At 39.4% G+C, this 14206-nt stretch overlaps 1 protein-coding gene across 2 annotated transcripts in view; it reads left to right on the top strand.

Moving 5' to 3' along the window:
• pik3c2a (phosphatidylinositol-4-phosphate 3-kinase, catalytic subunit type 2 alpha) overlaps nt 1-14206 on the top strand; it is a 124279-nt gene that overhangs the window by 35688 nt on the left and 74385 nt on the right. For both annotated transcript variants that reach the window (XM_078549295.1, XM_078549296.1), the window contains exons 3-4: nt 8448-8548; nt 9275-9432. In XM_078549295.1, the coding sequence (XP_078405421.1) occupies nt 8448-8548; nt 9275-9432 (259 nt within the window). The remainder of the gene's footprint in view (nt 1-8447; nt 8549-9274; nt 9433-14206) is intronic.

Here is a 14206-nt window from a genome sequence, read left to right as displayed (position 1 = left end):
GGGAGGTGAATCTAGCACAGAAGCAGTTCAACAATATAAAATGGGGTTTCTGTTGCTTGGTAAAACCAGGCTTTTGGTGGATTGAAAGGATAGGTTTTCGTTATTCACGTGTGACCTCTTACATCTTCTAATATGATCCAACCAGAGATGAAATTGAGAAATGGCTTCAGCATTTCCTGACTAATGATACACACATTGTAGTCGACAAACATTCCTTTCAACAAATGTGAGTTCTTGTTCGGCAAGGGCTCATTTCCTGTTTTGTTAAAGCTGCTTGAATTAACTTCAAACTGCTCAGGAAAACACAATGAAAAATGTACTTTGAAAATTATTCCAGGCAACTGAATTGTTTTTTATATTCATCATTTTTCCACAGTTGATCCAAAGTGTCTAGTTTCCTGTCATTACCATTTTTAACATTCCAGAGCAGCAACCAGCTGTTTTATTTTTCCCTCTTTGGGTGACACTGAAGTAGACATCATCAAAACAATAAACGGTTCAATGAAGATCTGATTCCCTCACGAGTTGAAATGTTAAATATGTTGTGAATTGTCTACTGCTGCTTGCAGAGCTATGAGATGCAAATTTTAAGTTGTTTTTCTCCATGTTTTCAAACATTATAAATTAATAACTGTTATATCTACAAAATGGAACCTTTCTTCATTTGTGAAACCTAGTGTCAAAATTGGCTACTACCAGGTTAATAAGCATGGCACAAGGCAGCTATAAAGTCAACATCTGCTCTGGTCTACCTCTTTTCTCAAAGAAATGTCTCTCAACTGCCTTTTTATTGATTTTGACTGTACTTTAAGTACAGATCCCCAGACTTTAAAAGGCAATGCAATTGCTCACATTGACACCCAATCCCATCTCTTCAAACAGCGTTTGGAACCTGAGGAACACATTAGAATTTTCCACCTTCTGCATTTTGTTTCAATTTTTCAAATTGCACAGAATCACATTTTGTAATTTGTATGTAAAATTTCCATGCATCATGCCCTAATTACCAATTATGCAGGTTATTTGGCATTATGGTCTTGGTTTCATCAAGCCTGTTTTGATGAATTGATCTGATTTATTAGGTCTCTGTTTGTCACCTTTTATGTTTTGATGAGTAATGCTTCAACTCAGCACAACATCCCATGCTGTGTAATTGGCTCAATACCGGGTAAATGTTGACTAATGTGGCACTGAACAAGTGGTTAAACAAAACGGGCAGCCTGCACATGAAGTTTGATTTATTTTATTTGAAATTGACTGACAACTGAAACTTTCACCTGGGAACATCCACTATGTCAGGATTATCCTCTTCCCATCTAAGCATCATTTTAATCAAATCTCCAATACAATTTGTATGGGGGGGAAAAAAGGAATGCAATGGCCAGAATACAGAAGGATAACCAGCATCTGGCACTGCTTTAAAACAACTTGGTGTTCTGAGAATGAGAGGGGAAAAAAGGAATGCAATGGCCTGAATACAGATGGATAGCCAGCATCTGGCACTGCTTTAAAACAACTTGGTGTTCTGAGAATGAGAGAACATGTTAGTAATACACAATCCGTTAATGTTCAATTCAACAGTCTATGCAACTGTGATTACTTGTAAGAACAACTCGCCTGGCATTGGATGAACTGGTGAAACCTAGTTTCTTTCACAAATGGGAATGTTGGAATTTGCCAGTTTGTGCCCTTATGTTCCACTTTACATAAACATGTGCAATATACACTCCTTAGAAGACCGGATCATGTCAGTTTGACCATGTCTGTTTGTTATACTGAGCAGTGAGCAGGCACATCTTTCTCTCCACTCCTACCCTGGCCCCAAACATCTATAATTAGATAAACAGAAAAGTAATTGTTCTAGGCTGTTACTTTGTCACTCCCAGCAGTGTGTTCAGTGTTGTAGAGGCCTGGGGACATGGTGTGCTTCCTGAAAGGTCCAAAGGAAAGGAAAAAACTCAAGACATGTTTTTTTATGAACAATTAAATATGTGCAGGGAGAGGCCATTCCTCAGATATATTCCTCACATTTGAATATGACCTCTAACATGTGATTTTTCTTAAATATAATATTTTGTTACTGCGAATAGTTAGAAGTTGTCCTGTCTTTTCCCTAACAGTTGCCTGGACTGTTGCTTTTTGATCTGAAGTATTTTATAAGTGCTATGGAGACTTGCACTACTGATAATTTTGTTATATTCAACAGTTTTTGTGCTGAACACGAAATTTTGCAGCTGAAGTAGGAAATGAGGAAGCACAAATTATCAACCAAAGCTGGTTTCCTTTTGTGAAAAGTGAATTGTGCTGCAAGTATTGGGTGTGCTGACTGGAATGCATCGTTTCATTATAACTGCTATTATAGCATAAAAGTCAGGTTTCCATTATTGAAGTTTACCTTTGGGGAGAAATTTGACCAATTGTTGGCTTGTGTCTCTAATCTAAACCCTTTTTTTATTGGACAATGCTAACTGTATTTAACCTCTCCAAGGAAGAGCCAGGATATTTTAAACCCACATTAACTTGAGTTTTGGTGCAGACTTGTTCCCTGTTTCTCATTGCGTAAAGCAACACTAGGCTTCTCAAAGCCTGTGAGTGAGTCGGATGACCTTTTCTAACAGTTGAGAAAAGTGGACAGGCGAGCTAACAGGCAGCAGAAAATGGCTGCTATGACTACTTCAACCATCCATACTCCATTTGCATGCCAACAGAGGGAGGTTTGGCATGTGTAACTGAAGCCATTTGTGACTTGAGAGACTTTTGACATTGACACTTGAAGCCAGTTGGGAGTGGAGCAGCGTGAAGCCGGATGGGAACACTGGTCATCAGAGGCCAGATATAAAGGAGCAGGAGTGGAGCAGAGATTCAGAAAGGAGAGATTGGAGACAATATAAAGGAGCAAGAGCCAAATCAAACATGGGAGAAATCAATAAGTGATGTAAGAGTGACTTTGTACCCTACAGAAAGTGTGGAGAAACAGAAACCATGCCAGCGTGAGTATACTGGTAAGATTTTAATTGAATCTAGCTGTAAATTGTAATGTTAACAAGAGTTAAGTAAAAACATTTCAGTTAACCTCCCTATACAATAAAGACAGCACAAGAGAAGCAGCTCATTGCTGTGTAGCTGGTGAATTTATTTAAGTAGTAGTTTAATACTCTGAGTCATGACAAGGTATCTCAGACCTGTGGATTGTGCATCCTGCTCCATGTCGGAATTCCAGTCTACATTTTGTGTCCTGGATAAACGTATGTACACGAAATGTCATCAGCTGCAATAGCTCAAGCTCTGAGTTTCGGCGCATCCATGAGGTTGAGAGCTTTTTGGATAGTAAGTCTATATATCTGGCCACCCACAGCTTAAAGGTTGCAGGCAGAGTGGGAATGGGTGACAACCAGGTAGTCAAGAAGAACCAAAGTGCAGGAGTCCCTTGAGTGCATCTCACTCTCCAAGTATTCAGCTGAGGCTTGCAGGCAGAGCCAAGTCCATGGCATCACAGCTGGCTCAGCTGTACAGGGGGACAGGAGGAATATTGGAAAAGCAATAGTGATAGGGGAACAGACTGGCGTTTTTGCAGCTGTGGACATGAATCCAGGATGGTATGTTGCTTCCCTGGTGCCAGGTTCAAGATGTCACAGAGTGGCTGCAGAGCACACGAGGAGGAAGGGCAAACAGCCAGAGGTCATTGTCCATATCAGTACTAATGACATAGGTAGAAAGAAGATGTGGTCCTGCTGTAAGAATTTATGGAGCTAGGAAGTAAACTAGTAAGCAGGACCTCAAAGATAGTAATCTTTGGATTACTCCTGGTAGCACATGCAAATGAGTATAGAAATAGGAGGCTAAAGCAGATGAATGTGTGGCTGGAGAGATGGTGCAGGATAGAGGGCTTTAGATTCTTGGGACATCAGGACCATTTCTGGGGGAGATGGGATCTGTACAGGTCAGGTTGCATCTGAACAGAGCCAGGACCAATTTCCTTGTGGGGTGATTTGGTAGTGCTATTTGGGAGGGTTTAATCTAGCTTGGCAGGGGTATGGGAACCAGGAGGTAATATCAGAGAGGAACACTAAGGTGCATGGAGTATTCAGAAAGACAGAGCGCTGAAGTAGGAAATAGTAAGGTATTAGGTGGAGCCAGAGTAAGAGGGAATCTAATAAGATCTAAATTGGGTTAATTGTGCATGATTGTGGATGTGTGGAGTGTGGTAAGTAAGGTTGGTGAGGTGCAGATGCAGATAATCATTTGGAAATATTCCATTGTGGTTATAATGGAGACCTGGCTCAAAGAAGGGCAGGACTGGGTACTAAATATTCTTGGATACAGGGTGCTCAGAAAATAGGGAAGGAAAGAAAGGAGGAGGAGTAACAATATTGATTTATGGAGAAAAGTACAGTGCTAGAGAAAGGATGTCTTAGAGGGGCCAAGGACAGAATCTATTTGGTTAGAACAAAGAAGCTATCAAGTTACCAATACATTGCTGGGTGTATTCTATAAGCCACCAACTAGTGGGAAAGACAGGAACGCATTTGCAAGGAAATTACAGAGAAGTGAAATATTTGAGAGTAGTTATAATGGGGACTTTAATTACCCAAATATAGACTGGGGCAATAAGAATGTAAAGGGCATCGAGGGACAAGAATTTCTGAAGTGTGTTCAGGGGAACTTTCTTGATAAGTGTATTCCTGGCCCAAGATGGAGGCGCTGCTGGTTCTGGTTCTTGAAAATGGAGTGGGCCAAATGAATCAAGTAGAGTAGGGGAACATTTATGGGGATAGTGATCATAGTATCATAAGGTTTAGATTGGCTATAGAAAAGGACAAGGAGCAATCCAGAGCAAGAATAACTATTTGGGGGAGGGCCAACTTCAATAAGGTGAGAACAGACCTGGCCTAGATAAATTTGGAATCAAATGTTAGCAGGCAAAACTGTAACTGAACAATGGCTGCCTTTAAAGAAGAGATGGTTCAAGTACAGTCAAGGCCTGTTCCTCAAAGGGGAAATGTAGAGCAAACAAATGCAGAGCTCCCTGGATGATGAAAAAGATAGAGATTAAGATGAAGAAGAAAAATGTGCTTATGACAGATGTCCGGTGCATAATACAATTGAGAGCCAGACTGAATAAATAAGGTTGAGGGGATTTGAAAAAGCAAATAGGAGCAAAGAGAGTATGAGAAGAGACTAGCAGTTAACATAAAATGGAATCCACAAAGTTGTCTTATGGGCATTTAAATAGTGAAGAGTGGGGTTGGTTAGGGTCATGGATTTATGCATGGAGGCAGGGGACATGCTGAGACACTGAATGAGTACTTTGCCTTTGACTTTACCCAGGAAGAAAATGCTGAACAAGTCATGGTGAAAGGAAAGGGATCTGAGATAGTTGATAAGTTAAAAACATTGATTTGAGGAGGTTTTGGATAGGCTATCTGTCCTTAAAGTTGATAAATCACCAGGACTGGATGAGATGCATCCAAGGATCTGGGAAGGGAAGTAAGGGTGAAAATTGTGGAGGTATTGGTGTAACTTTCCAATTTTCCTTTAAATACAAGATTGGTGCTAGAAGACTCGAGAATTGCAAATGTTACACTCTCTTGTTCAAAAAGGGGCATAAGGATTAACCCAGCAACTACAGGACAGTCGGTTAATCTCTGTGATGTAAACGCTTTTAGAAACAATTCCACACACAAATTAACAGACACTTGGCCAAATGTGGATTAATTAAGGAAAGCCAGCATAGATTATAGATAGATGAAGATAATTGATGTGGTGTACCTGAACTCCAAAAGGCAAGTGCCACACAACAGACCAGAGCAAAGTTAGAGGTCATTGGATAAAAGGGACAGTAGCAACATGGATACCAAATTATGGCAGGAAACAGTAGGGGTGAAGGGTTGTGAAGAAGAGTCATTTGAACTCAATGTTAACTCTGTTTCTCTTTCCACAGATGCTGCAGACCTGCTGTGTTTTTCCAGCACTTTTGCTTTTACTATTGGTGAAAGGCTGTTTTTCTGGTTTGTGTCCAGTTCTGGACACCACACTTTCAGGAAGTATGTGAAGGCATTAGAGAGGGTGCAGAAAGATGGATGCGAATGGTCCCAGGAATGAGGAACTTAAGTTATGTGGATAGGTTCAACAAGCTGGGGCTGTTCTCCTTGGAGCAAGGAAGGTTAAGAGGAGATTTGACAGAGGTTCTCAAACATGACAGATCTGGACAGAGTAAATGGGGAGAAACTGTTCCCAGTGGTGAAATGATCGAGAACCAAGAACAGAAACTTAAGGTGAATGACAGAAGAAGCAACAGTGATGTGAGGAGAAGCATCTTTTATGCAGCAAGCGGTTAGGATCTGGGAGTCACTGCCTGAGAGTCTGGTGGAAGCAGATCCAATCATGGTTTTCAAAAGATAATTGGATCATTATCTGAAGAGAAGATTTGCAGGGCTACTGGGAAAAGGTGGGGGATTGGCACTTGCTGAATTGCACTTTGCAGGGAGCTGGCACAGACACAACAGGCCAAATGGCTGCCTTCTGTTCTGCAACCTTTCTATGATCCTGAGTGGTAATGGTTAGAAAATATTTTTCTGCCAATGCTGAAAGTAGTTGCAATTTCAAACCTGCTCTTTTGATTTTCCATTGGAAATATTCAATGCTTTCTTTTCATAATGGTTTTGTCATTTTATTGAAGTCTTGCTACCTCCTGATGTTTGATCACTGATGGTAGTGTTGCTATTATGTTTGAGATGGAGAGGTGAAAAGTGTGGTTTGTAGGCTGGGTTGACTTGATGTATTTCATCAACAGCAACAGCTTGTATTTATGTAGTGCCATTAACATAATGAAATATCCCAAGGTGCTTCACCAAGGGTGCAATAAAACAATGTTTGACACCAAGCCGTTTCTCCATAAGAAGATATTAAGGTAGATGACCAGAAGCTTGGTGAAAGCGGTAGGTTTTAAGGAGTATCTTAATGGAGGAAAGCGAGGTAGAGGGAGGGGGGGATGGGGTGATTTCAGAGCTTGGAGCTGAGACACCTGAAGACAAGGCCATCAATGGTGAGCATCTAAAATTGGGGATGCACAACAGACTAGAATTAGAGCAGTGAAGAAATTATAGAGGGTTGTGGGCCTGGAGGAGATTTAGAGATTGGAAGGGGCGAGGCCATAAAGGGACTTGGAAACAAGGGTGAGAATTTTCAAATCAAGACATTGGCTCCCAGGTGAGCAATGTAGGTGGGAACATGGGTGATAGGAGAATGGGACATGGTTCAGGTTAAATTATGGGCATTAGAGTTTTAGATGACCTCAAGCTCATGAAGGGTAGAATGTTTTTAGGTTGAGGGTATTGCCCTGAAATGGGTTTAGCATAATGGAAGTAGCATATAGTGAAATGGTTTTGAAGCAGGAAAACCTGTAACATAATCTGTAAACACTATTCAATACTTAGCTAACGGTTCATGGCATTCTTCTACATTTCAAGTTATTTTAATTAGATTGCCACTTACAACTTTGTTGCATATGCTACAAAATTTATGGCGTTTGTTTTTCAAGGCCAAACTACAGCATTCTACTTCAATACTGCCAAGGTTTTAGAATGTAATGTTAAAAAGTTGACTGATGTACCTGACTTATTATAAGAATGTAACTTAGTTTTCCCGTGGGAAAAACCAAAAAAGCTTTATTTTGGTTCCTGTGTATATGCATGTATGATGTCATTTTCCACTTAGAAATATGCTATGAGCGTACACTTGAAGAATGTTCTGCAAATTGAGTGATAATTAGATCATCTCGTTTTGCTTGCTGTCAAAGCACTCTGCGTTATTACAGTGTGCTTCCAAGTTGTATTCTTTACAATACTTGAGAAATTAATCTTAAAATTTTATTTTTTTAAGAAATGTACATAAACATTTGTAACAATGTATCCAAATTAAAATGTAATTGGATCATTACAGAAGCATCTGTACAATTCAAGTTGTAACTTTACTGCAAACTGAAAAAGCTCCATGTTTAAATAACTTTTGCAATGTTTTTTGGCAGAGCTTGAAGACAAAATATTAATTGCTTTTTACATGTATACTTCTTGTGAACATCCATATTTATCTGTTTTATGTGTGGATGGACAACATCTTGCTATGCGCTATGCTTAATGTGTTTATTGCATTCCAGAGCCAAACTTGGTTTAAAACTATTTGGTTTTATTATAGGGTGAATATGGGACATGCAACTAAAATGTATGGTGTTTCAGTCTTTAGACTAAACCACAGTAATATTCTATTGCAATATCTTTCAGGTTCTGAGAAGTAATTTTAAATAGTAAATTTAACTGCCAGCAATTTAACTTCTTTCTATGAGAAAAATCAACTAGTTTATTGTTTTGGTTCCTGCTATGCACTATGGTTAATGTGTTTAATGTATTGGAATGTCAATTTTGATTTAGAACTATGTGGTTTCATTACAGAGTGAAAATGGGACCAGTAATAATCTTGCAGGAGAAAACATTCTGGAACAAGTCAGTTCACAAAATGGGGAGGTGGCAGCTTTTTGGCTAGAACTTATTAAGTAAGGATGGCCAACGTTTTTTTTATATACCTCATTGATTTTAATAAATACGAAATATTGTATTATTGTATATATTGTTTGATATTTGAAGTTATATGCCCGTGTGTATGAATTGCCCATAAAGTGATGTTTTTAAAGAGGAACCAAGATAAGGTTTCTGCTTCAGTGCTGCCCAGGCTTGTGAAGAGGTCTGTCTTCCCGTTTATCCCATGTTTAAAACTCTGAAAAACGTAAGCATGATGTACAAAAATGTGGAATTTCGGGAAGATAACAAATCAATTGTAGCAGACTGAGCAAGATTAGTTGACTGTTTTGGTATCTCAGTGCTAATTGAATCTGCAATCTTAAGGTGTAAGGATAGTTGAAATGGCTCTTGTTTGCAGTATCACTTCTGCAATACATTACAGATTTAATTGTGCAATGTGAATTATCTCAGTGGAGATGGCTTTTTAATAAGCTTCAACAGATGAGTGTGTGTTACATAACAATTGAACTACTATTAAGTTCTCCTGAACTGCAAATTGAATAGATCTGAAGCGTTGAGTTAAACATAAATGTCCCAGTACTGTACTGGTGCTTCAAATTGCTGTCCAAGCTATGATTGGTATGAGTTCAAACATTAAATTTGGCCAAGAATGGCTGTAGAATATTGGACTTTCCAAATTAATGTCAGAGGAACTTGAAGCTAAATCTTTAACTAACCGTCAGTGTTTTTTGCACTTTTAGGTTACGATCCACATTTCCATACAGTGACCACTCCACAAATCCAGGTTATGTTTTGAGTCCTGTTATGCTTCACCGCGATATGAATGGAGAAAATGCTAGTGTGAAGGTCTCCATAGAAATTGAGGAGTTTCAGGAGCCAGTCACATTCACCTGTGATGGTGAGATTTCGCATCTATCACTTTTTGTTGAGTAAACAATGTGAAGTGTATATTTCGTATTACAATACAAATTTCAAAGGAGTCTTAGGCAAAGGTGCTCCATTACTTATTCGTGATGTTTTTTTGAAATTTCATTTTGACAAGTTGCTTGGATGAGATGAGAGCTTTTGAGTTTGAATGTAAATACTGTGCGCTGACTAAATACTCGAAATATGTTTGTATAATCGGAGATAATCAACTAACAGCATTTTTGAATGAGATATGAAATGGCTCCAGTCAAACACATGCAACTTTCTGTATTAGACAAATACAAGTCTTGTGGAATTTTTGGAAATTGAAAATCACAGTAACTTGATCATTTTATCAAATGTCCAGATTTTTCTCAGTTGTGAGAAATCAGAAATTCTGGGAAATCACATGTTTGTTTATGCATGTTTTAAATTAAAAATGCACGCACTACTGCACATTAATGCATATAAGACATAATAAAGACAAAATGCTGGAAATAATCGGATCTGACAGCATCTGTAGGGAGAGAAACAGTGTGAACATTGCTCAGCAAGTTTGACAGAATCTGTGGAGAGAGGCAGTGTCAGTGTTTCGGTTGATAACCTTTCATCAGGAGTTCTGATGCTGCCTGACCTGATTATTTCCAACATTTACTGCTTTTCTTTCAGATACTCAGTATTTTGTTTTTACGTGTAAAGCATGTGCCTGAAATGGGCACTTTGGCCAATTGAAATTTTTATGTTTAACCTAATCACCCTAGATGCCTCTATCCTGTTTTTGGTCTGGGTGTAATGTAATTTATTAATTTATTGGTATATAGGTCTAATGTATATCTTTTGGGTCTGTCTAACTGCTATGAGTACGAAATTAAGGGTGCAAAGTGGTAAATTACATTTGTATAGCAGTTGTCCCAATCTCAGGAGATCCTAAAGTCTACTGGTTAGTACTTTTGAAATGCAGTCACTGTTACTAATGTAGCAAAATCTAAGTTTGTATTTTTGTATGTTATCTTTCACTTAAAAGGGAAAAAGAGGTGAAGGTGTTAATACTAAAACAGTCTGTGTCAAAGCCTCTTAACTTGTGCACCAGATGGGTTGAAATTACAATGACAAATTAACATAAATTCAAAAAATACTAACCTCAGAAGCACCAGGTGGCTAGGTAGAAGTGTGCAATTGGTGAGATGGGACATGAGCATAAAGCAGCAACAAATGATAATTTAACCTTCATCAAAATTATCTAGTTTGATTTTATTAAATCTGCATCCTTTTTTCCTTCTGAAATTTTAATCAGAACTCAGGGAAACCTGATCAGTGAAGTTTTCGACAATTTACCGAAGGGAGAACCTATGAGCATTCATTCCTAGCGCATTTGTCCAGCTCTCAACTGATCTTGGTAATACTGAGGGTTAGGAATGGTTTTGAGAATTTAGTATTTATATAATTTGCTGCACAGTTGTATAGGTTCATCAGCATAGCTTTTCTTATCTATTGTGTATGAATTTATTGGCAAAATGCTGGTACGTGGCTATGTTCTGGTATCAACATGTAAACAAAGGATCTGCTCTTTAGATAAAATAGCATATCACAAAGCTTGTTAGATTTTAAGAGTGCATTGGTGACTATAGGGTCCATGTATAGCCTTTATTTACAAAATAACCATTCTACTCTGCTCTAATTTCTCATTTCTTCCCTGCCCCCCACACCTCTTGCTGGCTGATGGTACAGTAACTTGTTCAAGCAGCTGTTCTGCACAGGAGCCTTGAGAAAAGAATTGCATGCAATTGAATTATGGTCCATTAAAGCTCAACATTTTCCTGTGCACAAATGGATGCTTTTAATCAGTCACTGGATACCAATCAGAAATTTCCCTCCACTTGAGGGACTGATACCAATTGTAAAGCTCTGTTGTAGATAAGATTATCTAACTCAGCTCCGATTTTCAATTAAACCATGACCCTCCTGGTTTCTGGCTCCACCAACACACTTAAGTCCTAGCTCAATTTGTGTACCATAAATTTAACCGACTTGTGCAATTACATAGCAAGGTCTGTGTCTTATAATGTTCTAACAAAAGATGCTTGCTACACAGAACTATAGATGGGAGTTCAAGCATTAGATATTCCTCAGGTCAAATGGGATTTTTTTTTAAATGTTGAAGTTCTGGCTTGCAGTGAGAAATTACATTTTGCTCACTTATAGCATATCTTGCTATTCTTTCTAGCTCCCTCTGCATGCAATTTCCTCTTGATCTTCTCTGAATCTGCACAGTTCTACAGAGAGTAGGCATAAATGGGTCATTTTCTGGCTGGCAAGATGTAACGAGTGGTATGCCACAGGGATCAGTGCTAGGGCCTCAAGTTTTACGATTTATATAAATGACTTGGAAGAAGGGACTGAAGGTATGGTTGCTAAATTTGCTGATGATACAAAGATAGGTAGGGAAGTAAGTTGTGAAGAGGACACAAGGAGGCCACAAAGGAATATAGGTTAAGTGAGTGGGCAAAGACCTGGAAAATGCAGTATAGTGTGGGGAAGTGTGAAGTTGTCTGTTTTGGCAGAGTGAATAAAAAAGGAGCAATTTGTTTCTTTCGTGGGACATGGACATTGTTGGCTAGGCCATCATTTATTGCCCATCCATAATTGCCCTTGAGAAATTGAGTGGCTTGCTAGGCCATTTCAGAGGGCATTTAAGAGTCAACCACGTTGCTGTGAATCTGGAATCGCATGTAGGCTAGACCAGGTAAGAACAGCAGATTTTCTTCCCTAAGGGACATTAGCGAATCAGATGGGTTTTCACAACAATCGACAATGGTTTTATGGCCATCATTAGACTTTTACAGACTTTTATTGGATTCAAATTCCACCATCTACCGTGGTGGGATTCGAACCTGGGTCCCCAGATTACCCTGGGTCTCTCGATTACTGAAATAAAAGCAAAATACTGCAGATGTTGGAAATCTGAAACAAAAATATAAAATGCTGGAAAAACTCAGCAGGTCTAACAGCATCTGTGGAGAGAAAAACAGAGTTAACTCTGAAGAACAGTCATACGGACTCAAAACGCTAACTCTGTTTTTCTCTCCACAGATGCTGTTAGACCTGCTGAATTTTTCCTGAATTTTCTGTTTTTTGCCTCTGGATTACTGGTCCATTGGCAATACCACTACGCCAAAAGAGCGCAAAAGAGTGGGAGAGCAATAGTGATAGGGGATTCTATTGTAAGGGGAACAAATAGATGTTTTTGCGACCGCAGATGTGACACCAGGATGGTATGTTGCCTTCATGGTGGCAGGGTCAAGGATGTCACTGAGTGGCTGCAGGACATTCTGAAGGTGGGGGTGGGGTTGAACAGCCAGAGGTTGTGGTCCATATCAGTACCAATGACATAGGTAAAAAGAGGGATGAGGTCCTGAACTCAGAATGTAGGGAACTAGGAAATAAATTAAAAAGCAGGACCTCAAAGGTAGTAATCTCATGAGTGCCATGTGCTAGCAAGTTCAGGAATAGGAGAATAGACCAGATGAATGCGTGCTGGGGAGATGGTGTAGGGGGGAGGGATTGGGTTTCCTGAGGCTTTGGGACCTTTTCTAGGGGAGATGGGACCTGTACAAGCTGGATGGGTTGCACCCCAGCAGGACTGGGACCAATATCCTCACAGGAGTATTCGCTGGTACTGTGGGGGAGGGTTTAAACTAGACTGGCAGGGGGATGAGAACTTGAGTGAGGAGGCAGAAGAGGGAAACAAAGATAGAAATGAAAGACAGAAAAGTAAAAAGCAAAGCAAAAGTAGGAGGCAGAGGAAACAAGGGCTAGCAGCAAATAGGGCCTTAGTACAAAAAAGATGTGTAAAAATCTTAAGACAAGTCTAAAGGCACTATCTGAATGTATGGTGCATTCACAATAAGGTAGATGAATTAACAGCACAAATAGATGTAAACGGGTACGATATGATTGCAATTACCGGGACATGGCTGCAGGGTGACCAAGGCTGGGAACTGAATATCCAAGGGTACTTGATATTTAGGGCAGACGGGCAAAAAGGAAAAGGAGGTGGTGTGGCATTGTTAGTTAAGGATAAAATCAGTGCGATGGTGAGAGAGGATATTGGCTCAGAAAATCTAGGTGTAGAATCAGTCTTGTTGGAGCTAAGAAGTAACAAAGGGTGGAAAACTTTAATGCGGGTTAGGCCTTCAAACAGCAGTGATAAGGTAGGGGTGGCATTAAACAGAAATTAGAGATGCATGTAACAAGGGTGCTACAGTAATCATGGGTGACTTTAATCTATGCATAAACTGGGCAAACCAAATTAGTAATAATACTGGGGCGGGTGAACTCCTGCAGTGTGTATGTGTTTTTTAGACCCAGTATGTCAAGGAATCAACTAGGGAACAGGCTATCCTAGATTTGGTATTGTGCAATGAGAAGGGTTTAATTAATAAACTTCTTGTGTGGGGTCCTTTAGGGAGCAGTGACCATAACATGATAGAATTCTTCATTAGGGTGGAAAGTGAAGTAGTCCGATCTGAAACTAGGATCCTAAATCTTAACAAAGGAAACTACGCCGATATGAGGTGTGAGTTGGCTAAGATAGATTGGGGAACTTCATTAAAAGGCATGACAGTGGATAGACAATGGCTAATATTTAAGGAACGAATGTATGCACTACAACAGTTATACATTCCTTTCTGACACAAAAACACAACAGGAAAAGCGGCCCAACCATGACTGGCTAAAGAAATTAAGGATAGTATTAGATCCAAAGA

The sequence above is a fragment of the Cetorhinus maximus genome, chromosome 9 (assembly GCF_964194155.1).
Source record: "Cetorhinus maximus chromosome 9, sCetMax3.hap1.1, whole genome shotgun sequence".
Taxonomy (NCBI): domain Eukaryota; kingdom Metazoa; phylum Chordata; class Chondrichthyes; order Lamniformes; family Cetorhinidae; genus Cetorhinus; species Cetorhinus maximus.
This window is presented reverse-complemented; position numbering and strand designations above follow the sequence as displayed.